At 53.9% G+C, this 27,795-nt stretch overlaps 11 protein-coding genes across 11 annotated transcripts; 2 read left to right on the top strand and 9 right to left on the bottom strand.

The window, feature by feature from the left end:
- The first annotated feature begins 86 nt into the window (after window positions 1-86).
- C8Q71DRAFT_491124 (Creatinase aminopeptidase) lies at window positions 87-3,625 on the top strand. Its single transcript, XM_047918900.1, has 11 exons — window positions 87-1,050; window positions 1,100-1,174; window positions 1,227-1,726; window positions 1,776-1,987; window positions 2,047-2,359; window positions 2,420-2,486; window positions 2,536-2,803; window positions 2,855-2,969; window positions 3,024-3,082; window positions 3,139-3,258; window positions 3,314-3,625. Exons 1-11 carry the CDS (start codon window positions 179-181, stop codon window positions 3,455-3,457), a joined length of 2,745 nt encoding a protein of 914 aa, XP_047780793.1. The 5' UTR covers window positions 87-178; the 3' UTR covers window positions 3,458-3,625.
- Window positions 3,626-5,237: 1,612 nt separating this feature from the next.
- Window positions 5,238-7,522, bottom strand: C8Q71DRAFT_747246 (major facilitator superfamily domain-containing protein). The gene is made up of 13 exons (XM_047923106.1): window positions 7,425-7,522; window positions 7,251-7,372; window positions 7,171-7,189; window positions 6,925-7,114; window positions 6,827-6,858; window positions 6,742-6,778; window positions 6,302-6,694; window positions 6,135-6,250; window positions 5,925-6,068; window positions 5,796-5,873; window positions 5,690-5,740; window positions 5,612-5,634; window positions 5,238-5,561 (listed from the first exon to the last, which is right to left on the bottom strand). The coding sequence occupies exons 4-13, from the start codon at window positions 7,059-7,061 to the stop codon at window positions 5,358-5,360; spliced, it is 1,215 nt and encodes a 404-aa protein (XP_047780792.1). The 5' UTR covers window positions 7,062-7,114; window positions 7,171-7,189; window positions 7,251-7,372; window positions 7,425-7,522; the 3' UTR covers window positions 5,238-5,357.
- C8Q71DRAFT_490972 (uncharacterized protein) lies at window positions 7,039-7,728 on the bottom strand. The gene is made up of 3 exons (XM_047918899.1): window positions 7,500-7,728; window positions 7,425-7,436; window positions 7,039-7,372 (listed from the first exon to the last, which is right to left on the bottom strand). Exons 1-3 carry the CDS (start codon window positions 7,630-7,632, stop codon window positions 7,221-7,223), a joined length of 297 nt encoding a protein of 98 aa, XP_047780791.1. The 5' UTR covers window positions 7,633-7,728; the 3' UTR covers window positions 7,039-7,220.
- Window positions 7,729-8,136: 408 nt separating this feature from the next.
- On the bottom strand, window positions 8,137-9,371 carry C8Q71DRAFT_490947 (uncharacterized protein). Its single transcript, XM_047918898.1, has 2 exons — window positions 9,115-9,371; window positions 8,137-9,050 (listed from the first exon to the last, which is right to left on the bottom strand). The coding sequence occupies exons 1-2, from the start codon at window positions 9,260-9,262 to the stop codon at window positions 8,614-8,616; spliced, it is 585 nt and encodes a 194-aa protein (XP_047780790.1). The 5' UTR covers window positions 9,263-9,371; the 3' UTR covers window positions 8,137-8,613.
- Window positions 9,372-9,579: 208 nt separating this feature from the next.
- On the bottom strand, window positions 9,580-10,826 carry C8Q71DRAFT_905652 (uncharacterized protein). The gene is made up of 8 exons (XM_047928902.1): window positions 10,671-10,826; window positions 10,567-10,617; window positions 10,346-10,520; window positions 10,217-10,292; window positions 10,111-10,161; window positions 9,957-10,055; window positions 9,862-9,912; window positions 9,580-9,810 (listed from the first exon to the last, which is right to left on the bottom strand). Exons 1-8 carry the CDS (start codon window positions 10,714-10,716, stop codon window positions 9,691-9,693), a joined length of 669 nt encoding a protein of 222 aa, XP_047780789.1. The 5' UTR covers window positions 10,717-10,826; the 3' UTR covers window positions 9,580-9,690.
- A 917-nt stretch (window positions 10,827-11,743) lies between these two features.
- On the bottom strand, window positions 11,744-13,293 carry C8Q71DRAFT_490897 (uncharacterized protein). Its single transcript, XM_047918897.1, has 6 exons — window positions 13,171-13,293; window positions 12,938-13,107; window positions 12,601-12,881; window positions 12,464-12,539; window positions 12,081-12,409; window positions 11,744-12,025 (listed from the first exon to the last, which is right to left on the bottom strand). Exons 2-6 carry the CDS (start codon window positions 12,996-12,998, stop codon window positions 11,774-11,776), a joined length of 999 nt encoding a protein of 332 aa, XP_047780788.1. The 5' UTR covers window positions 12,999-13,107; window positions 13,171-13,293; the 3' UTR covers window positions 11,744-11,773.
- A 466-nt stretch (window positions 13,294-13,759) lies between these two features.
- Window positions 13,760-15,103, bottom strand: C8Q71DRAFT_490850 (uncharacterized protein). Its single transcript, XM_047918896.1, has 5 exons — window positions 15,009-15,103; window positions 14,793-14,926; window positions 14,355-14,740; window positions 13,930-14,299; window positions 13,760-13,865 (listed from the first exon to the last, which is right to left on the bottom strand). The coding sequence occupies exons 2-5, from the start codon at window positions 14,899-14,901 to the stop codon at window positions 13,834-13,836; spliced, it is 897 nt and encodes a 298-aa protein (XP_047780787.1). The 5' UTR covers window positions 14,902-14,926; window positions 15,009-15,103; the 3' UTR covers window positions 13,760-13,833.
- A 247-nt stretch (window positions 15,104-15,350) lies between these two features.
- C8Q71DRAFT_704047 (uncharacterized protein) lies at window positions 15,351-16,040 on the top strand (the record flags this gene model as incomplete). Its single annotated transcript, XM_047920357.1, has 2 exons — window positions 15,351-15,480; window positions 15,535-16,040. The coding sequence occupies 2 exons, from the start codon at window positions 15,351-15,353 to the stop codon at window positions 16,038-16,040; spliced, it is 636 nt and encodes a 211-aa protein (XP_047780786.1).
- Window positions 16,041-16,538: 498 nt separating this feature from the next.
- Window positions 16,539-17,681, bottom strand: C8Q71DRAFT_703804 (uncharacterized protein; the record flags this gene model as incomplete). The annotated part of the gene is made up of 5 exons (XM_047920337.1): window positions 16,539-16,688; window positions 16,743-17,071; window positions 17,132-17,207; window positions 17,270-17,550; window positions 17,621-17,681. The coding sequence occupies 5 exons, from the start codon at window positions 17,679-17,681 to the stop codon at window positions 16,539-16,541; spliced, it is 897 nt and encodes a 298-aa protein (XP_047780785.1).
- A 1,760-nt stretch (window positions 17,682-19,441) lies between these two features.
- C8Q71DRAFT_747212 (P-loop containing nucleoside triphosphate hydrolase protein) lies at window positions 19,442-22,034 on the bottom strand. Its single transcript, XM_047923105.1, has 7 exons — window positions 21,848-22,034; window positions 21,671-21,793; window positions 20,582-21,614; window positions 20,355-20,527; window positions 19,878-20,303; window positions 19,720-19,818; window positions 19,442-19,663 (listed from the first exon to the last, which is right to left on the bottom strand). Exons 1-7 carry the CDS (start codon window positions 21,941-21,943, stop codon window positions 19,610-19,612), a joined length of 2,004 nt encoding a protein of 667 aa, XP_047780784.1. The 5' UTR covers window positions 21,944-22,034; the 3' UTR covers window positions 19,442-19,609.
- A 570-nt stretch (window positions 22,035-22,604) lies between these two features.
- C8Q71DRAFT_747201 (G-protein alpha subunit) lies at window positions 22,605-25,137 on the bottom strand. The gene is made up of 11 exons (XM_047923104.1): window positions 24,596-25,137; window positions 24,489-24,541; window positions 24,326-24,435; window positions 24,258-24,266; window positions 24,138-24,168; window positions 23,737-23,780; window positions 23,503-23,562; window positions 23,227-23,276; window positions 23,045-23,159; window positions 22,930-22,981; window positions 22,605-22,873 (listed from the first exon to the last, which is right to left on the bottom strand). The coding sequence occupies exons 1-11, from the start codon at window positions 25,078-25,080 to the stop codon at window positions 22,824-22,826; spliced, it is 1,059 nt and encodes a 352-aa protein (XP_047780783.1). The 5' UTR covers window positions 25,081-25,137; the 3' UTR covers window positions 22,605-22,823.
- Between the last annotated feature and the right edge of the window lie 2,658 nt (window positions 25,138-27,795).

The following is a 27,795-nucleotide window of genomic DNA, read 5'->3' as shown; positions in this document are numbered from 1 at the left end:
GGTGCGCGGGGGTTTGGTATGATTTCCATATTTGGCAAGTCGAGGCAACGTGGCGGCCATTGCGATGCGAAAGTTCTCGAGTAAGAGCGCGTCTCGCTCCTTCCGCCTCGTGTGCAGTGGACTTACCTCACACTGGCCAGCGTAACGGGGGCAGAATCCCTCCCTCTCTGCGACACCCATGGCGCCCCCTCCCCCGCCGCCTCCTCCGCCGCCGCCGCTATGCTTCCCTTTCACCCGGAACAAGAAGAACAACCGCCGCCTGACGTTCTCTGAGCAGTCCGCGCGCGAGTCATTCGATTCACAGCGATCGAGCATCAACCGACTCAACCGGGCCGAATCCTACTCCCCCACTGCAACACTTACATCGCACGCGGAGAAGCTCACGTTCTCGTCCGAGACGGAGTCGTACGAGTCGGCGCGCAACAAGCGGAATGAGGCGATCGAGGTCCGCGCTGGCGTCTTGCGCCGGAACACGACCAAGGGTAGGATTGAGGCCCCGCCGCCCCTGGCTGCGGATCCTCCGCAGAGGAAGAAGACCTTGCTTGGATATGGATGGGGCATCGGGAAGAGGGAGAAGGAGAGGCAGAGGTTGCAGGAGATGATGGAGGAGAAGGGAGAGTCGATACGGGAGGACTCGCTCGACCTCACGCGTAACGCGTCGCACGACAGCCGTCCACCCCTCTACCAGTCCCCGAGGCCGTCCAACGGCTCTGGCCGCGAGTCTGTCACGAGCTACATGAACCCTCTCCCCCCGCAAACGCCTCCCACCAACACGCGGTCGAACACCTACAAATCCAATATGACTCGCACGACCGCGCGTTCGGGAGGTTCTGGTGGTGCACGGAGTGGCGGAAGTGGAGGTGGAAGTGGAAGCGGGGGTGGAAGTCAGAGGAGACCGCGCTTTGCAGCTTCGGATTCCGTGGACACCCTGGTTGGCTCTGCGTACGAGCGCAAAGTCAACGATCTCGACACAATACCGGAACGAATCGACACGAAGGATCGTCTTGATGCATTGAGGACGTATATGGCTAAGGAGAATCTTGATTACTAGTAAGTCGATCTCAGCACGCGTTCGGGCGACGATCATGACTCCTGTCAGTGTCATTCCATCCGAGGATGCCCACGGATCAGAGTACGTTGCGATTAACGACAAGAGGAGGGAATGGATCTCTGGGTACGTCATGCGCCTGTGAGATAGCTGGCGTTGTATTCACTGCCCCCTCTAGATTTACTGGGTCGTCCGGACAAGCTATCATTTCGAGGACTAACGCATACATGCTAACCGACTCACGTTACTGGGGACAAGCCCAGCAACAACTTGACCATAACTGGATCCTCATCAAGGCGGGCTCTCCAGACGGACCCAAGGACTGGGCAGAGTGGCTAGTTGATCGCTCGCGGGACACGCGCATCGGTATCGATGCGCGTATGATCTCGCACGGGAAAGCGAGCACGCTCAACCCGCTCTTGCACACGCGTAATTCGAAGCTGGTCTACCCGCCGCAGAACCTGGTGGATCTCATCTGGGCAGAGAAGCCGTCGCGGTCGAAGGAGCCCGTCTATGTGCAGTCGTACGAACGCACAGGCCAGCATGCCAGTGCCAAGCTGGCAGAATTGAGAGAATGGATCCGTCAGCAGCCTCCGACGATACCTACGTTCTCCAAAATGGAGCCAAAGCCGTCGCAGATGCAGGTCGCAACTCTCCTTTCTTCGTTGCCGAATATCGGTGCGTGATGATCATATTCGTGATGCGCAAATACTGACACAAACTCCAGCTTGGCTGCTCAACCTGCGCGGAGATGATATTCCGTTCAACCCGGTCTTCCACTCGTACCTATTCGTCAGCTTGTCACAAGCTGTACTCTTCATCGAGCCCTCGAAGGTTTCCCCTGCCGTAGACGAATATCTGGAGTCCATCGGCGTCGAGAGGCAAGAATACAACGAGGTCTGGAGTTTCCTCCGCCTCAAGCCGTGGGGCGAAGGGAAGGTACGTCATTGCGTTCGGTGTTCACAGCATTTGGACTCAACATAGCATCGCTTGTATAGGTTATCATTACCCCTCAGACCTCGTACGCGATCTCGCTCATTTTGACGAGCATGCGCTACACCGTGCTCCCATCCTGGGTGGAACAAGCCAAAGCGGTGAAGAACAACGTCGAGATCCAGGGATTGCGCAACGCCTACTTGCGCGATGGCATCGCGTTCGTACGGTTCATCGCCTGGCTGGAGCAGAAGATCCAAGAAGGCTACGAAATCACTGAGTATGAAGCTGCGTGGCGATTGACCGAGTACAGGCGCATGTTGGAGAGATACCAGGGTTTGGCATATGAGAACATCTCAGCGAGCGGACCCAATGCCGGTTAGTCGCTTCGCGTCCCTGCGTAAGAATATACACTGATACCGCTTATCCGGTATCCAGCTCTCCCGCACTACTCGCCTCGCAAGGCGACTGCGCGGTTCATCGACCGCGAGACTCCCTACCTGAAGTATGTCGCAATTATGGTTTTGTGTATCGTATCCTGACAATGCCTCCAGTGACTCAGGTGGACAGTACCTGGATGGTACATGTGATACGACTAGGACTGTGCACTTCGGTCGTCCCTCGGATGCGCAGTGCGAGGCATATACTCGCGTCCTCCAGGGCCATGTACGTAGCGTTTGTAGTGTCGACCTTTTTGCACAACTGAACTATGCTCTGCGCCAGATTGCTATTGACAGTGCCATCTTCCCCGAGGGCACGAGCGGCCTGCAGCTTGACGTCCTTGCTCGGAAAGCGCTCTGGAAGGACGGTCTGAACTATCTGGTGAGTCAGCAGTCCCATATAATTTTGACTAGGCTCACGACCACTGTCTAGCACGGGACCGGCCATGGCGTAGGCTCGTTCCTGACGGTCCACGAAGGTCCGCAGGGTTTCTCATCGTCCGTCCCGCTCGTTCCGGGCCATGTCGTGACGAACGAGCCTGGCTTCTGTACGTGACACTGATCCGACCTGATGCCGGAGCAAAGTCTGACCTGGATGATAGACAAAGAAGGCCACTTTGGTATTAGACTCGAGTCATGTCTGGTTGTGCACCGCGTGAAGGTCGGAGATTCTCTTCTACGCATTATCCGGAGTCAGCTAACAGTCGATGTTATTAGACCAAGCACCAGTACAACGGCAATGTTTGGCTCGGTTTCGAGCGTCTGACTTGCGTGCCCATCCAGACCAAGATGGTGAAGGTCTCGGTGCTCACGAAGGAAGAGAAGGAATGGCTCAGGGTATGTTCGCATTAGTCTTTGGTCTACGACATGACACTCATGCCCACAACTTCAGGCGCACAACAGACGCTGCCTTGAGAGATTGGCGCCCTACCTGGAGAACGACCAACGCGCGCTGAAGTGGCTACGTCGGGAAGCCAACAAGGACATCGGCCTGGCGAACACTGGACCAGGCGGTATCAGCATAGACTGGGATTGATTCCCGCACCACAGTGGTTTGCTCCTATTCTCTCGATCTCTGACCGTGTTTGTGAACTATTTGTGTGTACTTCTACCTCGACCATTATACCTTATCATCAGCACATGGGCTGTCGTAGGGCATTACCGCTGATCTCCCTATATACTGACTGTACCTCCCTGACCCTCCACATCTTCCCTCTACAGCTGACGTACTAGGAACTTTGGATCACTTATTGCGCTCTGCCGTGCGTCATTTCCCTTCCTTGTATACAGTTGGTCCGCGTTCATGTACATAGTACCTCTTCGACAGTAGGTAGTGATTACGACTGGAGACGTCTCCGCAAATCGATGCACGTGAAGCAGTATATACGTACGGATGTCCTACGTCCGTACAGAATGTGGCGGGACCGTGACTAGCGATGTAACAGGCTTGGAACAGGGAACTCTGGAACTGCCTCGTTCGTTATGCCCATGAGCGATGCGATGGCGAAGGGCACAACAAAACTCAGGGCTTACCTCGTATCTTGTGGCTGTCATCGTGACGCCGAATCAAAACCAGATTGAGTCAACCCGGGGATTGGTGACGTCGTCATCTGTGCCATTCATTAGGAAGGTGAAAAGACTCGGAAGCAAGGATTATGTACGGTACGCACCAGTCGGTCTGACCAAGGACGATGCAGTTGACATGTCTAGGAAGGTACACAGGATGACTGTTGCGCACAGAATACGAGTGCGAGTGATGGTGACTCTTCGAAAGAGCATCGTAGATGACTACTGGCTCTCGGCGGTTGGGAGATGGTAGTAAGTTGCCAGCGTAAGAAGGGCCGCGAGGCTTCTGTGGATGCTCGCGTCTGCAGTCCTTATATCTCATATGGAGAGGCAGATAATCTTCATGGTTCGTCACAGAAGTCCCTGCCACAAGCGGCTAGCCGCTAGTAACAAGTTGAGAGGGGAATGTGACCAGGAATACAACAATGCTTGTATATTGATTCTTTTCCCGGTACGTACATCAGAAAGTGGATATATCATATAGTGACCCGATTATCGCGCGTGAGCAGTGGATGATCACCTTGATCATCATGATCTAGTCCACCGGGTGAGCGCCGAATATCATTCGGAGCAGGGGAATCTTTGTACTTGTACTCTGCGAAATCAGTCACGGTAGTACGGGGAACTAGGCTACGATTCAGAGGTGGAATATGTCGAGCTCGGACAGCATGAGCGGGGAATTACGGACGCAGTGTGCGATCGCTCGAATCAGTTCTCCGACTGTTATGTGGAACTAAATGTTGGCAAGGTCAGGTCTCCCAACAAGTCTTGGCAGGAAGACACGAACTGCCTAGTGCAGCTTGTACATGACTGAGACATGACCGGTTGACCGGCCTTGATTTATTCTACGATCACCGATGGGCATGCAGGTTACTTCTGATCTACATACATCATGGTATGTGTAGTATTTGGCCGTGGTGATCGCGTTAGCCGAACTTCAGTGTGTCCTCTTGGTGAACAACTCGAAGTTGGTGCCAGGATTGTTCATCAAACCGTCACAGTGCTCTACGAGCGGCGGCGTTGAGAAGCTTTGTCTGGGCGGTCTCACTCAGCGCGGAGAGCAATCAGCTGCCGTCATGCCAGAGGCTGTGAGCGTAGATGGGCCTGATTACCGCCGCCGTAGTCTCGGTAGACCTCTTGCAGCAGCGCAGAGCTCGAGCCAGCTGACGGGCGCTGATTAACGGCTTACCTATTACAGCTTCCTCTCGTGAAGGCGACCGACTTCATACCTTAAGTTGTACTGGCTCAGATTTGTGCAACAAATTGCCGTTTCGCGCGGCAGCGCATTTACCGTCATAACCATCGAACTATTTGACACAAATAAAGATCGACTGATGTGAGCCTCGTTTACATCCGGGACTTCTTATTCGCTACGCTGTGGGCCCGTTTTGATCTCCTTCTGCTGAGTTCTCCATAGCCGCGTCGATCGATGCGTGCTTGCCAAGTTTCCATGAACCTCCGCGCAAGAATGGTTTCTCGCCCGTGAACGTCATCATGGCGATGAGAGCAAGACCCAGCAGGCCTATGTGAATATAGCACAGGATGTCCCACCCTCTGTTACTGTGCCCATAGACCTGTCGCTCATCTTAGTGACTGAGCCGTGATGCCACAAATGACCGCATACCTGACCAGCGACAATGGAACCGACTGATATCGGTCAGATGGAGCATTGGACCTAACGGCATGGCGCGCTCGCACTCACCAGCATTCGCAGTACCCATTACAATGTTGAATGTCCCGTAGGTATGCGCATCTGGTGTCAAAGTCAGCTATCTGCAGGCTACACCGTCACGTACTACGGAACCTACAGCCGACTCCCTTCATAGTTCTAGTGATAGCAGCCAGCTCGGCAGTCATAGGCGGTGCGACGGCAGCAACAAAGAAGTCTGCATGACGCGCATTCAGCCTGACATCATAAGCTGACCCGATTGACTCACTCTCAATCCCATAGGAGAAGATAAAGAAGGGTAGAGAAAATGTCGTAGTCATAGCTCCCCACCACGGAGTGCCACATATGGTGAAGAGGATAGCAATCCACTGTGGACCGAACCGATCGGCAAGAACGCCAGCTAAGGGATTGGCTATAAACACGGCAGGATGCAATTGGGTCACCGAGAATGAAAATCATGAGCAAGACAAAAACGTACAAATTAATGTAGGTATAATAGCCGCTAGATAGGCTAATCCAACCCTTCTCGAGTCAAATCCCCACACGTTCTGTAGACACAGAGGTATTGTCACATCCGCGGCAGAGAAGACAAATCTGCAGGGAGCAGGTTCAGTGATATGATACATTGTCATGAGAACCACCTACGAGCATACGAACACAACAACTAAGGATGTCAGTAACCGGGGCGAAGACGCAAACTGCACGAGGATGTCGATAACTGGAAGCTTGTTCGCCGCTGTATCTTCGCGCACTGGCAGCACCGGCGCAGTAGCCACGACTTGCACTGTGGTAGATGGCTCCTTTGCCTCATTGAACAGGCCAGCAGACGGCTGGACAGGCTGTAGCCCTACTGCTTCCGTGCGCTTCGGCTCCTTCGGCAAGGAATGTCGTCCAAGACTCCTGTCTGACACCGGTTTCTCGATGACCAGAAGACGGCATGTGATGTCAACTACTGTGAACAGAATCGAGAAAATGAATGGTGCTTTATATCCCCACCGCTTATATAGCGCCCCTCCGACAGGCGGGCCAACGAGTGCGCTGAGCGAGGGTGAGTGATTATCGGGTATTGATCACCTGCGACTCACCCAAATGGCATGCCAATCATTGCCATCCCAAGTTGACCTTCATCATACATGTTCAATTCAAGTCAAGTCAGGACAAGAATCTCACCTCCTATGTCTTTGTCTGGCGTTGTATCGCATCTGTATACAAAAAGGGGTCAGCGATGACATTAGAATGACAACAAGAGGAAGAAAGGGTGTGCTTACATCAGAGCAAGTCCAGCCGTCATAATGACAGCCGAAGCGATGCCTTCCAAAAACCGCCCGATACACATTACCCAGAACATTGGCGCCATCATCAACAAGAGTTGCGACCCCAGTAGACTGAACTGTCCTGCTACCATAACGCCTCGTCGGGAGCCAAGACGTTCAGATGCCACAGCTATGACTGGCGTCGCTATGGAAGGTCACGCTTGAATCGGTCTAAGACTCCGACGTCGATATATGACTCACAGACGACGAGACCTATGGACTTGAGAACGTGAGATGTTAGTCAAACTCACTTATGTCGAGTTAAGAAACAGTCGGCCCACGTAGAGAAAGAGGAGCCAACCGACGAGCCCTGAAATTGAAATGTCGGGATAGTGCAATTCTTCCAATCTGAATGGGAAGACGGCGACAACTATATTGGCATTCAACGTATCGAGCGCAATGCCTACAGAGGAAATCAGTCCATTGGAAGTGACGCGTTAGGAGAGGCGGCCTACCGACTCCGACCACTATATGAGCGGTGTCAAGTTTCAACTGATTGTGTTCGTGGTACGTGGTATACTTGCACTTACCTGTGGTTACGAAGGCAACCGACGAGCGCCATGTCTTGGACTTTAGGAGGACCTGTCTAAGAAGACTATTGGATGCCGAAGAAGGCTCGATCGACTGATCAGGACAAGGGCCCTGAGACATGCTGCTGGCCATGGCTCTTGGATCGATTACAGGCTAATAAGCAGCTACGGGTTGAGGGCGACCGTCGACAGTGACTTGTCTCCCACTTAAGTTGACACAAGCACGAAGGTAGGACCCGGAGCCCGGTATTCGTGTACTGAAGGTGCCTTGACTGCACCAGCCTGAGGATACCCTGTGCCCTACGCTTCCGAACGTCTGCAAAAGATGTTGTCCACATATACCATCGCATTGGCACATGGATTGTACTCAGCCTCGGTGAGAGAAGCTTGTATGAGAATCAGAGAACTTGATGAGTCCTCCTGGAATGGACACGGCGAAGCTCAGGATGCCGCGTCTGGCAGTGCCAGTACTTACCTATTCCGATTCGCAAGGGTCACCGCATGGTACGAGACAACACCGCCGCCGATCTGCCCCGGCCGCCGCCGGCGCGCGTCCTCTGAGCGCTGTCCATGCACCGCGTTACCGTAGACCGCGCGTGCTGCGTGGCTAAATGGATCCTCCTTCTTCTTCCTCCTCCTCCTCCTCCAGCCTCCTACTCATCATCTTCCAAGCCTAACGTGACGCCCACGACTAGATCTGAGATCTGAGCGCTAAAGCGGCGCTGGCTGATGTCCAAGCAGATATCATAACATACTCAGGCTGTTCCGTCACTCCGTGAGACTGACAAATGTTGGATGCCGTCCACACGCCGTCACGGCGTACGCTATAGCGCAGCTCCGTGATATTGAGTGATCACTAGTGATACTAAGTAGTACGTGGGCTTCTACTAGTATTGTGACTTATGTTGCTGAGAATCAGTACCTAGTGATCCTTCACGCGCGCTGTTTTAGTTGCCTCACTGGGAGGCATCAACTCCTCTCAGACGTCGTCGCTGCATGCGCGAGGTGCGACAGGTGTGTAATACTAAGAAATTGTGTCTATTAGCACATGATATCTGCGGTATAGTGATATGCTTCCGAACCTTCCGTGTTGCCCACTAGGGACGGCCGGTTTCTACTCATTATGGTCCATTGAACTTGGCCGCTCCCTCTGGTTAGACTCTGCAGCTTCGTATACTGCATTCCAGTCCAGACATTTGCGCCCGACGAAAGGTTCAATCGTCGCAATGTGAGATGGATACTGATATGGGTCTAGGTATGTGTCTCCTCGACAGAGAACCATCTGTCGAACGTAGTTCAGGCAATGTTGTGCAAGCTGCATGTCACGATCCGCCGCGGGAATGATGATTTGCGATCGGATGAAGTCAAGGCAGCGCAGCTCGTGGAACATGGAGACCATGTACGGCTTGCGTTCGGCCCCAGCACCCATGTACACCAGCCCGTTTCCCGGTACAAGGGTGTTCCACTCGCGAACGGCATCCAGTCCGTATCTGACTCCGTTGTCGAACTCCAGTAGGACATGTCTGCGTTTTATGTTCCATGCGGAGACTTCTTGTGCATCGTACGACGCAAATATATAAATACCAAGGATTGAGAATCAGTCTAGGGGACTCACCAGCTGATTTGTGTGTGATAGGAGCAGTGTCCAGCTCGATACGTGCTCGCATACGGCTCAAAACCGCTACTTTCCACATGGCTGAGATGAGCATAAGCACCGATGCGACGGCGAGGACGGGTCTCTCTCGATAGAGGCGGAACTGCATAGCCTAGAAGCTCGGAGGGTGGGTTTAGGGAATTCAATAGCTAGTGTGTCGTTCTTAGTCCCCCTTTTATTCTGCTCGAGTCAAGACCTGAGGCCTGATGGGCTCATCCGATCAGCCTCACTTCGCGGGGATCGGACCAGACGTGCGCGCCGTGATGACTATACCGTCTTAGCCTACTACTGCATTATCTACTCGAGACCGTGCTCAGCGGGCATATTCATACTATGATCTCGGTACCGGGCCCTCGGTTCGTATGCCCTTCGAGCATAGGTAGCACCGTGACGGCAACGATTGCTCGTCCAATATGATCCCATAGTCACCATGAACATAGTTGAATTTGATTGCGGTACACTCTGCGACATCTGAAATCACCTCGAAATGACAAGCCTCGTACTTGGGAACCACTGCGTGTGTATCTGACTACGGGCTTACTGCGTAGCCTTGATCTGGGACCTCTTCACGAATATCCACACCGGCCAGTCGATGAACGGCGAGAGCATGCCACGATATCCCTGGAGCTCGAATCCGAGGTGGTGGTATATAGCAATCTGAGCATTTCTATGAGTGTATTGATTGTCTTGACCGCCGGTGTCACTCACATTGTGGACATTCGTGGTAGCCAATCCCATGGTCCAACCGTTGAGCTCAGCCTGAATTATCAGCGAATGCTCGTAGATATACATCGGGATCTTACCTTCTGATATGCGAGCTGTGACATGGCCGTTGAGATACCCTGCTGCTGATACTCCGCGGCGACAAAATTGAAGTTACACCAGAACATGTTCAACTCGGACTGCCAGTATGCGGTCAGTATAGTGCAACCATAGACGATGTAAAGCTCATATTACATTCTCTATACCAGACAACTCATCGATGACTTTCGGAAATTCAACCGCCATCTAGAGCAGCATCAGTGATGGACGGCATTCACGGCGTCAGCATGCATCGACTGACCATGCCAGGAACGTAGCTTCTGGCCTTCTCTGAGACCCGCGACATAAAGTCTGCCAGCAAGGCCCTTTGTTCTTCGCTAATTCGATGGTTCAACCATGAACGGTCCCGGATGCAAGGCGAATAACCTACGTTGAGAATAAAACGTCCCCAGGCGGAACCCAACCTTGGAAACCGACCATAACTCCGTTCTCATTGAATGCGGCATATATCTCGCCACACATGAACGCGACAGCGCTGACCATCGCACGAATCAGATAGGGAAGGTGGCGAACATCTCCACCCGTAAGTGCGATTGACAGAGGATCTGTATTGCAATGAGAATGTGCATATACATAGACTGTAGGTCCTACCTTCTGGCATGAGTTTGCAGAATATCTGAACAGCCTCGTCGACGTGGCCCTCTGTATTCTTGTTGTGAGCACCAAGCCGGACAAGAGAATATAAAGATACGGACCAGTGGGAGATTCAAGTTTCCGAACGGTGATGTTGGAAGGTACCATGGTGCACACTAGGATGAGGAGGTGCTACTGGCTCGCCCGATTGGAGGGCGTCCTTTTCAGCAAACAGGCATCCGCCAGAGTGTTCATCAGTGTCGTGACAAAGAGAGCCGTGACAGATCAATCATATCCCAGTTTGTACCTGTATGCAATACGTGCTTATTGTACGCACACGCTCCACGTTCCGTCGGAATCCCAACACCAGAAGCATCGCGGCGAGTGGTTCACGAATCACAGCACTGATGTACTTCCCACAGGAATTGTGGGTCATTTGTTCCGACTGCATTCGGATTTGACTGTGATGTGCTACGTTCTAGACATACATACGGCGATGCCGACAATATCAGACTGGTGACTCAGCTTGCATGTGCGCGGGTCTCTGTCGGACATGAATGTGAGGCATACGTGTTTTGGGCTTGCACCACAGCACCATGGGCCGATAGACACGCTCACCGTAGCTGTTGAGAGATCGTTCAAGTTCATATTCCCATTCGCCAAGCCTGGGAGAAGCTGCGATTCGGCGCTGAAATACCGCATGGCGTTCCAACTAGCGAGAAGGTGTCGACAATTCCCTTCCTGTTGATACCTGCGGGCTCTTCGGGTGCCGAGTCTTCGGGTTGCGGAGCTTTGGCTTCTGCACCTGCACTGCTTTCAAGCCCAAGTCTATGACTTGTATCTTAGTTGGTCCGCCGCAGTCCACCGCTATGAAGAATAGCACCAGCCCAATAAGTGTCAAAAGAACTCATGTACGTAAGAGGCCCTAATGCGGCTCCCGATCATCACATCACCGTTATGATAAGATAAATCATGGATAGATCTAAAGCAACAACAAGTGCTCTGGGGGCTTTGCCTCAAGCGGTACTCCTTAGAATGGCACTGTGAGACGGATTGACGTAACGCCAAACGGTATTCCAACTCAAAATCGGGCTGTCACATCCAAGTTTGACGGAGCAGATAATAATCTAGTACGGGGTCTTTGTAACAAACGGCTAACGGCGTAGTGCTACTAAAGACCACCGGAAGCCTTCCATATACAGTGGCATAATGAGACCCGATGATGTTACACCTTTGACAACAAGTCGATGGTCGACGGCGGCTTAGACATAGTCTGCAGCTGGATACTGAGCGCTGTAGTATGTGTGTCCGCGGCAGTAGAGCTATGATTGGGGTATTGCGTACTGATCGCCACCTCGTGAATGCCGTTATTACCCGGCGCGAACGTCATTGAATTAGTCAAAACCTCTGTCATATCCCGCCGTGATATTGCTCTTCCCTTGATAACGCGCATGATGATGAGCTGAGGTGCTAGACCCTATTCCGTTGCTGTCAATAACAACAGGACAGAATTCATACGGCACTGCACATACCGTCATCATCCCATACATCGCTGCAAACAAAACATTCGTATCGCTCCGCACTCCGTAGGTGATGAGGTTGGCGATGCCTATGAGAGTATATGGGAGCGCAGATTCGACGATAATGGCAATCACATTGACATATGTTTCCGACGTCGCGCGTCCAAGATTCTTGCGCATGTACCTGGCGACCCATAGCAGACGGCCAATAATCATGGTCGTGGTGAGGAAATTGAGAAATATGGTGGTCGTGTAATAGCCAAGTCCGCAGTTCTGAGCGAACCCTTCGAAGAAATCGCCATGGGGGTTTCCTGAGGCATACAAAAAGAGGACACCGGATGCTGCCAGTAGCAGAATGAGTATCCGGTCATGCACAGTGCGTGATATCATCGTACCGAATGAGCCAAGCCAAAGGAGCGAAGGGAACAGTATTATATAGATGGAGTTGTAGAGGACGTAGCAGCGGTAGATCTGTGAAGGCCGTTGAACCGTCAGATACTAGGTTTGTCCCACGCAACACCATACAACGAACCATCAAGGCATCCCCCAGCAGATTTGCTGCAGTCGGCGAGGTACTAGACAGTGTCTGGTACCACACATTGACATATGCAGCGAGGTATGCATCCATGCCTCCCGGATACTTGGCATGGACTATCCACATCTCTTCCCCGAACGCAGCGTTGGTCGAATATAGTATCGTCATGAGAATGAGAAGCGTAGTGCTGAATAAGATGAAGAATGTGTCCGCACGACCACGTTTGGGTTTCGTCCACAAAGCATGCACTGTGGTGCCATATACAACGAGTTCAACGCCTACAGGAGAATCAGTATATACCATGAGTGTACCCGCAATGAAGACAATCACTCACCATACAGGATCGCAGTAAGATTGATTCCGATGTAGTTCGAATTCTGAAACAGCGAAGACATGGCAAAGCGTACTAGTAGTAGGCGGGCGAATAGACTCTGCAGGCCGGCTGGCCAGCTATATGAGTATTATGTACCTAGCCTTCGAACGGCGATCGCATGCGGCTGTCGGCTTCAATCACAGAATAAGCCTTCTCCGCCTAGTATGCAAACAGTGAATAATAAATGTACTCACAAGCAACCAATGTAATTGCATATCATGACGCCGCAGCTGGCTCGGGTCACGGAACCCAAAGACCGCCGGTGGTGATTCATCCTGATTGTACGCGCTCAGTTGTCTATGCTTCCCAAGACAAACAGGCGAATGCCGTACTAGTATGGACGCTTGTGTACGGCGCTGATGACCTTTCGCTACTTGAACGATAAATGATTGGGCACCGTGATTGATGCCAGGATGAATCAACAGCGTACCCTGTCAGATTTTGTTAATAGTAGTGTGTCGTGCTTTATCATGATGTCCGACCGACCGCCGACACGCTGGGTGCAATACCTTCCTAATAACACGAGATTGACCGACAGCGACAAGGGCACCTTGCGTCATACGCGTGTGGTCAGACTGGCGACTCAATGAGGAAGCGAAATCGTACATTATATGAGCATACAACCTATACCAAGGTAACTTGAATTGATCTAGGTACGCGCCTCTATCAGACGGAGATTCACTGCGGATTGCCCGCGGTGAAAATGGCAAACTGACAAGTCAAATGGTTGCATGCGGTAGGGAGAACATTCTCATGATACCAGCAAAGTCCGTTACATTCACACCATGCTTCGATGGATAGAGACCGATGTGTTATCGTATATTTCAAGAACACGTGCAGATACCAAGTTGACGGGTCTATACGGTCTGATATTGACGCAAATACAGCCCTACAATGACAATATAGCTTCTGTGAACATCCGCAAAAATTATTCATGAGACGAAAAAGCTTACCCCATGTCTGATTTTGACTTGTCCAAACGTCAATCTTGCAAGCTTGAGAAGGGTCTGCGCAGGAAACTTCGAACGTATGATAAGAGGCCCGCGGACAAGTAAAACGGGTCGCCTGTATTTCTTTTCCGGCCTCAGCGACCACGGAGATAGATTTGTCTTCGATGCACGGGGGACGTGTCCGCCACGAGAGGGAGGCGGTATCCAACCGATGGTCAACGTCCAATGGACAGATACGTATGTTCGATGGTTGAGCACTGATCGCGAAGGGATGAGCCCCCTCAACCCTATCATTAGCATCCGGGAGCAGGAGCATGAGGGAACAGAGCTCTAGTCCGAAGTCAACAGTCCGGAATTGCACAATCGTATCCGTCTAACCGCTGGATCGTGAGGTGAAGACACCAAGTCGCAGGCACCAATATCCTCACCTGTGGGTCAATCTTGAAATGCTTCTCATGAGGCGACAAGGTTCCGAAGTACCCGTTGACGATGAGGTCCTCTTCCGGGGTGCGTTCAGTCGGTCGGTCAGCAAATATCGGCGCGACGATACGTGGCTTGTTGCGAATGTGATGGTCGCGAAGCTTGGTTGCGTTGACGGTCCTTGACGCATATAGTGCAGTCAACCCAATGTAAGGGTCTCCCAGTGGCAGACCGCTTGTGTCGTCGTCTGCGTACACGCTTTTGAGGATGTGTGATGCATAGAGCAGTGAGTAGACGTCGACAAGAGCGACGAAGAGGATGATTGCAGATGCAAGGGGCAGCATGCTATACGTCATGCAATCCCTTCGTTCTCTGGGGTCATACGCTTTCGAGTCTGTGAAACGGGACATCAGAACGTATACTAGCGAATCTGCTTCAACCCATGCCTTGTGCACCGATATGACTCGGACAGGCCTCGGTTCCCAAATCATAGGAGCCGCGGAGCATAGTGGCATGTTCCTCTGCGTCTTCACTGTAGCTTGGCATGGTAGGCATTGCGGGCTCTACAGTGCGCTCGAACCTGCAGTACAATATACGCAGTGCACCATGTGGTACATATCAGCAGGCGTCTGATTCAGCACCAACAGAGAACAACTACGTACTAGTCTTGCAATCTTGTATTCTGATCCTGGAATATCAATTGATGACCGGAGTTTACGAAAGGTCGTTGTGGTGGACAGCTTCGATAGCTGTTATAAGCGACTCAGACCGCCCAGGACCTCTTTCGAAGTCAGCCAAAACAACTCCGAGATTGTTGACATTTTCGCGAAGTTCTACAGCCTCTGTCAGTACTAGGCGGAGTTCCGCTGCAAGAAATTGACTTGCCAGGCGGTCCCTGGGCGCGTTGTTCCGACAACAACGTGAATTTCTGTGTCCAGAACGATTAGTAGGCTCTCCCTTTCGAGGCACTCCCAGCGGCTCTTGCCTATGGCCTTGCCTGCATCATGCTGCCAAACTGTGTCTCCTTCCTTCTCCTCACCGTTCTCGCGATCGTCAACGTCGGGCTTGATGTCGTGCTTCTCCGAGACTTGGAGGTCGTGGCGTCTGCCAGGTCAAAGCCTATATTTCATTACAGTAAGCATGTAGCACAGAACAAAAGGATATTGACATACCTTCTAAGACGTGCAGCGATGAAGGGCTCAGACTATCCGCCTCGCCTTCCTCTCAGAGCCGCGAAACGCCAAGTCATGATGCCTGTCGAAGAGACCATCCGATATTCTTTGAACAACACGGAGGCCGAAGTCGAATGGCTCTGGACCGCGACCGTGGGCGACGGCAACGTGCGCCTCGGCGACAATCATCGCTTTTTCTCCCTCGTTATGGTCCACGAGCAACATTGCACGCGCTGGATACGTATGGCGCTACAGGCTGCCCATCCTCACGAGCAGCAGAAGGGACACCTGGCGCATTGTCTCAATTACATGCGGCAGCTAGCTCTGTGCTCTGCTGACGCTACTCTGGAGCCCGCCGACATACTATCGCGCGACTATGCAAAGGAGAGGTGGAACGTAGACCATCAGTGTCACGACTGGTCTGCGATTTACGAGGCAATGCGGACGAACTATTTGGAATGGGAGGCGGCACGGCCTCACTGGCAGAAGGAAGTCGATAACGGGTTGCGAGCTGGAGAGTAGGCCTGGTCACAGATACCCATGTGTTCGCTCGTTGTATCATTGTCAAACGGTCGTGCACTGGTTCAAGTTGAACGTTATGCGTCACGGTTGACGTTGAATGTTTGAATTCGATTGGACGCTGCAGTTAACTTACGTAAAGTCGGGTTTTCTTTTTGAATAGTCAGTACCGCACCATCTACGGCTCTACCTTCTTTGTAGGCAGTTTGTCTACGTGCTCGTACCTTACATAGTAGTACCTCTTCGACAGTAGGTAACCTACTGGAGATGTCTCCTTAACAAATTGATGTATGAAATGGTATCAGCAACGGTACGCATGCTCTACGTCTGTACTATGTACCAGTCTAAGAACATAAGTGGAAGCCTTACATGAACGGTATAATTGCAATATGACCTAGTACTTGTCACACCTCCGACCCCAAGTCGATGGCCGACGTTGGCTTGGACATAGTCTGTAGCTAGATACTGAGCGCTGTAGTATGTGTATCCGCGGCGGGAGAGCTATGATTGGGGTGCTGTGTACTGATCGCCACCTGAAATGTCACTATTGCCCGCGAATATTACCGAATCAGTCAGAATTTCCGTCATATCCCGCCGCGACAATGCCCTGCCCTTGACAACACGCATTATAATGAGCTGTGGTGCTAGACCCTATCCCGTTGCTGTCAAAACCCACGGGGCTTAAGAATACGATACTGCACATACCGTCATCGCCCCATAGATCGCTGCAAACAGAACATTCGTATCATTCTGCACCCCATACGTGATTAGGTTGGCGATGCCAATGAGAGTATATGGGAGCGCAGATTCGACGATGATGGCAATCGCGTTGACATATCTTTTCGACGTGGTGCGCCCGAGATACTTACGCATGTACCTGGAAATCCATAGCAGACGGCCGAGAACGAGAGCAGTGGTAAGGATATTGAGAGCTATGGTCGTCGTATAATAGCCGAGTCCGCAGTTCTCAGCGAAACCCTCGAAGAAATCTCCATGAGGGTTTCCTGAGGCATACAAAAAGAGGACACCGGAACCTGCCAGTCGCAGCGTGAGCATCCGAGTCTGACCATGCACACAGCGTGACGATATCGTACCGAATGACCCTAGCCACAGGATCGAAGGCAAAACTATGACGTAGATGGAGTCGTAGAGGACGTAACAGCGGTATATCTGCGAGGACCGTAAATTCGTTAGATGATTGGATTCCTCTCATTCAAGACCATTCGACGAACCATTAAGGCATCCCCTAGCAAATTTGCTGTAGTCGGCGAGGCGCTGGACAATGTCTGGTACCATACATTGACATGCGCATCGAGGTATGCATCCATGCCTCCCGGATACTTGGCATTGACTATCCACATCTCTTCCCCAAAGGCAGCGTTGGTGGAGTATGATATGGTCATGAGGATGAGGAGCGTAGTACTGAAGAAGACGAAGAATATGTCTGCACGACCACGTGTGGGTTTTGTCCACAATGCGTGCACTGTGATGCCATATACGACAAGTTCGACACCTACAGAATAATCAGTACATGTCACGAGTGATACTGCAATAGTGATACCGCAATGAAGACTGCCACTTACCGTAAAGGATGGCAGTGAGATTAATCCCGACATAATTCGCATTCTGGAATGGCGACGACATGGCGAAGTGTCAGGTAGGTGAGTGGACTCTGGAGACCGGCTGATCAGCTACTTGGGTGTTACGTGCCCTACAAACGATGTCCACATGCAGCTGGGAGGTTGTCGGCTGCAATCACGGGATCCGTCTTCTAGGAAGCAAACCTGAGGGGATAATAGACATACACGCAAGCGGCCTCTGCGATTGCACATATAGGCGCCGCACTTAGCTCGAGTCGCAGAAGCCCAGGACCGCTGGTCGTGATTGATTTTGATTGTGTACACATTCGCTCGCCTATTTTCAATCTCAGGAGTAACTCACCACAGTGAGCCGCCGCGGCAGGCTAAGACCACGGCTTCAGTTCTACTGTTCAGCATACCCCACCCGAGTTAAGTCTCAGCGGGGGCGGGACATTTGGTATATGACGCACCATTACTTGGTCCACACATGTAATCAGAATGCTTGAGTCGGAGTGCAGCGGACGCGAGCGATCAGTTCGCTGATCAGCTGTGGAAGTACTTATCGCAGAGCGCAGAGCATGTGCGGCGAGTGACGTAACAGGGAGTGATGGGCCTCCTTGGTGATAATCTCCGTGCTTGTGTGGACGTTGCGTCCACGACCTGTTTGTGGCTACCTGTGAGCCTACGACAATTGTCAGGTTTTGATTGTGTAGTGGGTTCTATCATGATGCCTGTTCTGAGACGTGTGAGCGGCCGCCGACACAATGGGGTTCAAACGTACGGCAACCAGCGACAGTGCCTATCCCGGTGATCGCGAAGAAGACAGAACGGACCGTCGTTCGGATACGGTTCGAGAGGTATTTTGTACTGCAGAGACCACACTTCAAAGCAAGGGTAAATCTGCAAGTCGCGTCATAGTACAGCTTCTACGGCGATAAATTGAGCGCTGAACGTTTACGCACCCATGGGCCCAATTGATCAGCATACCACTCGATGTCGCTTTTCAGCATCTGTGCGCCCAGCGACCAGACTGACGGACTGAGACAACAAGCGAAATCGTTCGTCACATATGCATGAACCTGTGCCAAGCAACTGAAGTTGTTTCATGGATGATCGGTGTCAGACGAAGGAGACGGTAACTCACGCTACAACAGTCTACGAGCAACATTGTGTGCCCCGCTGCTATTGACACTCCCAATTGACCGTTCTGACAAGGGGCAGGAAAGATACCTGGCGCATTGCCTCAACTGCATGCGGCAGCTGGAGCCTGGAGCCTGTCGGTATCCTGTCGCGCGACTATGCGAAGGAGCCTGAGGATTGAAGCGTAGCCCATCAGTATCTATCACGACTGATCAGTTCTACGACTCACCAGACTTCGCGGGCGAACATAATGGTGTTGGAGGTGGCGTGGCCTTATTGACAGCAAGAGGTCGAGACCGAATTGTCTGTAGAGTAGACAAGCACCATACGTGAGGATCCTCTATAATTTGTCTACATCGCTGCAGGACTGTTCAACCTCAGCCTCTTTCCTAGACATCCAAAAGGTACTCACCTTGACGCATAACCCTTTTTCTAGCTCATGGTGACTGGTAAGTGGACTTCGAACGAAAGGACATAGGAGCGTTGAGGCCGCGGATGACGTTCTAGTCACCTAGTGAGTACCTGAGTCTCGACGCTTCGTTAATGCCTGATAGCTGTGAGATCCTATATAATTCACTTAGACGGACTCAATGCCACCGTAGAGACGACGATCAGATGTCTCGAGAGGCGATCGTTGAACAGTTTGACCTCCGCTGGACGCTCAGCACTGAGGATCCCGCAAGGTGCATGTCGAGTCTGGGGTAAGATATCCGGAGGTCCGTCCCCGGGCCCCCGCATGTCCAACAAGATGAATGTACAGTCGTTCGAGTCGTAGAGAATACAGAGCAGAACATGATCCACAACCAGATAGGAGAACAAGGAACGAAGCACGCAACACAATGCAAACAATGCTCATCGGCGGTTCGTCTTGCCCATTTTCCGCTTGCCAGAGTACAAGTGCTTGGGCTGACGACCTGCGTTAGCATCAAGTCTTTACACAGACTCGTTACGAGAGGACATACCATCTTGACCTTGATGGCACGGTCGGACTCGCCAGCCTTGGCAAGCATATTGGGTCTTCTCTGACCAAGATCCCGCAGCTTGATGGCTTTTGCTGCTTGCTACACCACGCAACGACGTCAGGATCTCGTTCAACGACAGAACACGCAAAAGGACATACCGCATGATCCCGCATACCAGCGAGCCGTCTGTCCGTTTGGGGCTCCCGCTTGCCCTTACCAACGGCCGCGCCCAAGTTGGACTTCGCACGCTTGTTCGGCGTCGGCTGGTCCTCGCCATCGACATCCATCCAGTCGCCCTCCGCCTCCTCGCCCTCGTCCACGTCCATCTGCGCCTCCTCTTCATCGCGCGCGCGCTTCCGCTTCGCACCCGCGACCTTCGCGAGCGTTACCGCGCGCTCCTCGATGCGCGACGGGTTGTACCCAGCCTTGGTGAGCTCGGAGGAGAGCTCGGAGAGCGTGCGAAGGCCCACGGTGCGCGGAAGCTTGGCTTGGTTCTTCATCGACTTCTTGGAGCTCTGCGAGATCAACTTCTTCTCCCGTGAGTCCTTTGCCTCGGCCTCTTCCAGCTCGTCTGCCGAGTCGAACTACATTACAGATGAGCAAGGGAGATATGGCTGAAGAGAAAGGGCGCTTACGATCTCCTCTTCGCTCTCGTAGAACCCTTCGGCTTGTAGCTTCTCCTCTTCCCGCTCGAGGGCGTCGAGCTTCTCGAGGATGTCCGGGTCGATGAAGTCGGCGATGTTCTTGCCGTTCATGATCTCCGGGATGATGTCCATCTTCCATTCCGGGTCCGCAAGCATGTAGTTCTCTGCAGCAATCACGGTCAGCAAGAGAAGAGCACTGCACATGGAAGGATACGCACTCTTGATATTGATGTTGTACACGCCGGCACCGCCATCCTCCGCCTCGAGGTCCCTTTCCAGCTGCCGCCTCTCCGGGTCGTTCCTGTCGTACTTCTTCCGGTTCTTCACCGTCTCCGGAATGAACGGCTCGCGGACAAGCTCGTCGCGTGCCTTGGGCTGCGCGACATGCAGCCGATTGAGGATCGAGTTGATCTTGTTGCCTTTGAGCTTCTGGTCGACACGGTGCTCCAAGAGCGCATCGCACGCCTTGTTCTTGAGCTCCATGACGCCCTCGTCCGTGTAGCACGACACCTGCACGTGCATGACGCCCTCGCTGTTGATGATCTCCTCAACCATCGCGCGGCTCTCAGGCGAGATGTCGTCCAGCCGGGTCACGTCGATCTTGTTTATGACGAGCATGGTCGGCTTGTTGGCGAAGAGGGGCTTGATCGAGTGGAAGAGCTTGCACTGCGCCTCGACGCTGTAGCCGCACTGCTCGCTGAGGTCCATGAAGTAGAGTACGCAGCTCTTGAGATGCGCGAGGGCGGTGATGCTCTGCATCTCGATAGTGTTCATGTCTTCGAGGGGGTGGTCCAGGATACCTGGCGTATCGATCACTTGCCACCGCATGTACCGGTAGTCGAGATGTCCGATGAAGAGTGACTTGGTCGTGAATGCGTATGGTTGGACGTCGACGTCCGCGCGAGTGACCTTGTTAATGAAGGATGACTTGCCGACGTTTGGGTAGCCACAGATGAGGAGCGTGCGTGCAGTAGCGTCGATAGCGGGCAGACGCGATATGTGTTGCCGGACCTGCTCAAGGTAGGCGAGGGGATCCTTTTGCCGCCGCATGATCGTAGCCATACGACCGAGTGCAGCCCGCTTGAGCTGCTTGCATCGGTAGAGGCTGTCGCCGAACTTCAGGAGACGAACATAGTCTTTTGCGACCTGGTCGATCAGATGCCTCGCCGTCCGGAGCTGTCCAAGGGCAAGCTTGTAGTGGTTCTTGTCGTAAAGGACGTTCATGAGAGACGCAAGGAATGGGTGTAGGTCCTGATCACACCGGAAGATCAGTATGAGCGATGATATTCCAGGACGATACAACGCACATCAAGCATGGGGAATTCAGTCAGGATCGCACTCAGTTTCTCGTCGAATGTGTCTTGCGTGAACTTGACCTTGCGCATGTAGAAGTTGCGTATCCGACTGATTTTGAAGTTTTTGTGGATGACCTTCCGCGATCCCTCAGTTCTCTCCTCCTCCCTCATTCATTGACAAGTGCTCACCGTCGGTGTCTTCCGCTGTGTCTTGGACAGTACGATGTCCAAAAAATCCGCCGCCGTCGGGACGGGCGAGATCTGCTTCAATCCGCTCGTAGACATTTTGAAGGTGGAGGCTCTTGCGGCCTATCAGACAAGATGGTGGTGGAAAGGAGAGCTCGCCGATGAACACGGTGCCGGCGTTGCAGAGGACGGCCGTGCGGAAAGCAGGAAATTTTGGATCAGGTAACTTTGCACGTGACTCCTCCTCCAGAGTGATCTCAGATTGGGTCCAGATCCCTGGCTTCCGAATCGCGATCGAGACGGCGGGCGGCTCTGCCACTGCCAGCCACCACCCACTGCAACCAGTGCGCTGCTTGCAACCTGCTCAGTACTCAGTAGTTGCGCCGGAGTATGAGTTTTTGTCAATTGCTGCCATGGATCTCTAGCAGCGACGGGTCAACACACAGTGACACACAAACGCTGCTCATCATAAAGTCGCCGTCGTTCGTCTTCTGTCCTAACGAGACTGCCACCCGGGGATTCCAGACTTCTAGCCAGTAACATGCGTACGTCAAGTACCAATGCCATCTATGTAATTGTGCCCGAAAACTTGGTCAACAGACAGCTGCTGCCACATCTGTCCTTCTCGAATGCCAGCATACGGGACAACAGTTCCATTCCGGATGTTGAGCCAGTGCTAGACGACCCAGACACTCGTTGGTGGGAAACCTCACGAACTTGAACTCGCTAGGACCCCAATAGCTCGTTAACGCACACCGACGAAGCCTCATAACCGTCATATTAGTATTAAACCACCTCTACCGCCCCAAACCCGCCACCCCAAAATACTTACTATCCTACAGCAGTCCGTCCGCCCACCCGCGCCAAGAAACCAGACAAGCCAGAGCACGCTACAATAGTCGGTAGGTTGATACAGCTAAATGACAACAAACAGCGCAAAGCAGAGTGCGAGGGTGGAGCACGGACGGACGTGGGGGTATCATGCGAGGCCGACCGTCGCCATGTGTCGTCTCATGATCGCCTCGTTGACTGGGTGAGTTTTCAGGGTGAGCGGAGCGTTGCGGGGGATGTGAGGTGAGACGCACCGTTGACGATGATACTCTGCGTCGTCTTGATGTCCAACATCGACGTGAAATGCTGTGGACCCCGCACGCACATCAGCTGCCGCTCCCGCGTTCGCCGCAATACAGCAAGCCTTACCGCGAATAGTGGCCGCCGGTTGACGTCCTTCCGCCGGTGCACCTGGATGAAGTGCGCGCGGAAGTACTCCGACACCTCTTCATACGTGTTTGGCCGGTCGCCGTACGACGAGATGCTGAATCGTCCCAGCACATTAACATCATCCATGCAACGCAGGATTGAATCCGGGGATGAGGACGTACTATTTCCGGACCTTGATCCCCGCATCGAGCTTCTGCCTCAACAGATCGGTCTGTCGAACACACCGCGCACCGACCAGAGAGGGACAGTCAATGCCAAATGCGCAATCAGGCAAATTCCAGCAAAGCAGTGGGCAGATGGGCGCCGCAATTCAAAGGGCGAGTCAATACCGTCGGAACCGTCAATATGCGTCCGCACAGAGTATATGAACGCGGCAGACGCACCTTGTTGAGCATGAGCACGAGCGCGGCCTTGTGCAGGAGCTTGTTCGTGCATACCGACGTGAACAGCTGGAGCGAGTCGTCGATGCGGTTCGTCCGCGGGTCTTCCTCCAAGTACTATGTATTTGGCATCCAAGTTCCCGAAGAGGATTGCATAGAACGGAGAAGCGCAGTCGTGCAGCAACCAACAGATGGTCGGCGACCGGAGGAGGTGAATGAGCGACGTCGAAGCACGGCGTGGGGAAATGATCAGCTCGGGGCGAACTTCGGGCAGGGACAGGAAGCACCGACCTGGTCGTAGGCACTGATGGGCGCGAGGAAAATAATCGCCGCCGCTGCAACACACAAACACGAACGAAGCACCGTCAGCGTCGGCGCCCTTGCACACACCGCAAGCTCCCACCCCGGCCGCTATGTCGCACCGCCCAAGCACGCTATCGCCCACGGCCATTGACAGATGTTCCCAACGCTGCCGATCCGGAGCACGCGGTGGGGCACGGGCGGGCACCACGCTCGCCGCGGCGTGGCGTTTTCAGGCACGCCAGACGCCTGAGACAACATGAACCCGGCACCTGAGCGTATCTGACAGGCAGGGCCGCGAGACGCCCAGGCGCGAAGGTTCGAGGGGAGCGAGACGTGTAGCCGCGCGAGAGCGGGGGTGGGTTGCCAGTCGAGCCAGAGATGTCACGCACCGTCTTCGAAATATGGGATCCAGGCTTGTCGCTGTGCGGTGGGGAGTCAATGGAAAAGCGGTCAGTGGATATGAAGCGAAGCGCCCCACGGGACAGGGGTGGTGCGGAATGAATGCCTACCTGGCCACGCTGGTGGTAGGGGGTGATCAGCCAGTCGACGGAGGACAGAAAGGCGACGGTGGACGTACTGCGCCGCCGACATCGTATAACAGCCAGTTGTAGGTGACACCACCCATATTGATGTCAAATGCGTGCTCCTTCACGCCGAGTGTTTGGAGGCGAACATGGAGGATGTCATCTGCGCATACAATGTTCGAGACAGAGCCGCGAAGACGGGCGCAGAAACCTCACCTGTTGAGGGCAGGTAGTCTGGTCTTGCAATGCGATGAATGTTGTCCAGGAAGCTATACAGCGAAGTGGATGAAGCCGAGAGTAACCGCAAATACGAACGGACGCACAATTCAGCATACTCCTCCAGCCTCAACTTGTTCGTCGCCAACAAGGATCGCACCCCCGGATGATGCCACAGGTCCTCGATCTCATTCTGGTTCGCATCCAGCGTCTTCGCGACAATGTCCGTCATAACCGGGGCCCTCGGCCCGCTGCCATTCCGGATGTCCGCCAGGGGCCACGACCGCGTCGCGGTGTTCAGTGCCTGCCAACCCGCCCTCACAAACACCCCTGACTTCCCGCCGGTGACCGTGATGCCCCCGCTGAGTTCGCTCGCGAGTGCCTCCTCGCTGGCGACGAGGGGGAGGAGCTTGTTCCGGAGCTGGCTGAGCTCCATGAGCCACGCGGGATCGACCGAGGGGCTGCCGGTCCCATAGCCGACGGAGATCTTGGAGCGCGCGACGGACGTGAGCGACGTGGTCGACGGGGAGGGCATGAGCGGGGAGGTGGGCGTATTGGAGAAGTACTCGTAGTCGACCTCGGAGAGGATCATGCGGATGGCCTTGAGGATGTTGAAGTAGACGATCGGCCGCCAGGACGGCCGTTCGCGGTCGAGGGTCTGGCAGGCGTAGTACAGCTGGAACTGCTTCTGGAGCGTCGACTTGCCCGACTCGGCCTGCCCGAGCAGCATCACTGGCGACCACGGCTGTCAGCGCATGCGAGGGAGCGAGCGGGCACAGCGCGACCGGTGGGTGGGACGTGCTGAACGCGTACCTTTGATCTCCCTTGGTCTCCTGCGCCTCAGGGTATCATGCTCGCGCTACGGTCCGCGAATCGTGCCATCAGGCGACCTGGTCGGGGAGGACGACGCGTCGGGGACTCACCCTGAGCTCCTCGTCGATCTGGTTGTTTATGCGGGTGGCCTCGGCCTGGTCGGCGAAACGGCGGGGAGGCATGGGGAGGCGGACGGGGGAAATGGCCATCACAGGGCCGGAGGAGGGAGAGTCATGCAGCGGGCGAGGGGCGGCAGCGAGAGCACTCATATCTGAGGAGAGCGGGAAGACCGGGCGTGCTGATGGGCGGACGCAAACATCGTGAATAAGCTGGCGCCTTGGCTGCCCTGTCCCACGGCTGGTCTGCGTTTTTGATCGCGAAGATGGCTCAACAAAGCCCATGTCACCGACGGCCTCCCCTCGTCCCTGCACCGCCTCCTCCCCCGCGATCACGTTCTCCCCCTCCATGCGACCAGCCCGCCCACAGCGCGCGCGGGGGCCCATCGTCCGCGAGCATCACCCCGGTGTCAGACACGTCCTGATCAAAAACACCATATCTGCAATGTTCGCATGCCATGGCCAACTCCGGACCACGAAGCCAACTTTGATATCCTTCCTCCCGCCTTGACGCCCCACAGCGTGATTCCGCCTGTCTTCCTCGCCCTCGGACGCCGTGCACGTCATGCGCACACGTCCCCTCCCCGCAGCTGCATTCATTCCGCGCGAGCCCGTGGGCCCGCCCGCGTGCTGGACGCGAGTAGACCTGAGTAGACATCTGTCCGCGACGGCACACCCACTGCCACACCGAGCCACGGAACGCGAGTACGATCGCACCGCCGGTAGTAGCACATGGTCTCGTCTGTCTCTGAACCCTCTGATCTTCGCAACGCCGGTGCGCTCTTCTGTTAGCAGTCCCGCGATGGTTCACTGAATTGCGCACATGCCCCGCGCTCGGCCACCCGTACCGTGTCAGTGCACGCTGCGCGATTGCAATACGTACTTACGTCCAGGATGCCGAACGTCGTCCAGATGCGTACTGGTCTCTGCAGCCAGGCATTCAACTGTCCCCCGACCGAAACACTCGGTCATTAAACTCCAAAGTAGACATTGACCTGTCAGCCTCAGGCCCGGGATCCCCAGGAACGACGTGCACTCCCATGCCTCCCCCTCGAGGAGGAATTTGTCTGCAACTCCCAGCCCTGCGTCCGTCGACGGTGAACGGATCAGGCGAGTGTCCATCCGATGGCCCGGAACGTTCCTACCCCTTCCCATGTCCTTCCTTGCATACGCAAACTCAACGCTTGTTCTCCGCTGGAATCCTATCGTGGTTCAATCAAGATGCCCCTTCCACCACCCAATGGGTCTGGCCCTGATCTTCCTGATGCGTTGATCTAAACTCGCGGTTGGTGGTACGTCTGTCTGATGATTCTACGCCTACGCATGCGTCTGCGTTCGATGCTGGCCTCCATCGGACGATACTGGCGTTCCGCGGAACCAGAAGACAGGCAGTACGTTCGTTTAGTTGACAGCGTGGTGACTGACTGTGCGTTAATGACAGACGTTCCTTATCTGACGGATGTTTTTTGCATTCTGCTCATGAGTGAGAGCGAACGGTTGTCCAAGCTCGGACTCGGGGGAAAGAGGTGCTGTTGTCAGTGCTTTCAGCGCCGGCCCATAGTGAGATTACCTCACTCACATGTTATGCAGGTTTACCGATGCTACTTCCTCGTGCTCCTTGAATCTTCGCGAGGCCTCAACTCATCAGTGGTTTCCGATCTCAGAGGTGGACTTCATATGGTCACTTGGGAGCCTGTTGACTGTGGCTAAGGAGAATTGTAGGAAGCAACGAGCACAAACGAGAGACTAAGGGGTCTGACGAATCAGGAAGGTCTCCTTCCTTATTGGAAAGCTCTGCGTCACGGTCACGTGGAAGCCCGACGTGAACAGTGAAGTGCTCTGCCCTCCACTGCTCCTCGAAGGCAAAGTTACGCTCATCTCCAGGGATCACTGCGCGTCAGCCTCGATTTTCAAGCCTAGATAGTTGTAGGATACGCGAGCTTTCCTGGGTATATCCGATAGCTTTCCAGCAGGAGCCTATCCTGATCTTTTCCGTTGCATATACCTCTTATGTAATGCACTCTGCCGCGAGCCCGTGACCAGTCGCGCACGCGTCGACGACTCGACGCGAGTCTGAGCGGACGTGGTAACTTGAATCGAGCGAGCGCGCGCCGCACGCATACACCCACTACATGTACGCCGCACTCGCCAGCTCTCAGCAATAAAAAAAACTTTCGAGACTTGGTGAGATGCCCAAGGGCGGGCCGACAGTCACCAACCCCGCGCCCTCGACCGTGCGGCTGCATCCTTACAAGAGGAAACCGGCTGGGATCGGCTTGCGAAAATGCCCTTGCAGCGTGTGCGCGGCGAATCCCCAGGCAAGACCTCTGGGAACGAGAGAGATCTGGATTCATCAACGGCGAGATGAACAGCGGGAT

The sequence above is a fragment of the Rhodofomes roseus genome (genome assembly GCF_022264815.1).
Source record: "Rhodofomes roseus strain CIRM-BRFM 1785 chromosome Unknown C8Q71scaffold_6, whole genome shotgun sequence".
Taxonomy (NCBI): domain Eukaryota; kingdom Fungi; phylum Basidiomycota; class Agaricomycetes; order Polyporales; family Fomitopsidaceae; genus Rhodofomes; species Rhodofomes roseus.
The sequence above is the reverse complement of the archived record's forward strand: the minus strand, read 5'-3'. Positions and strand labels throughout refer to the sequence as shown.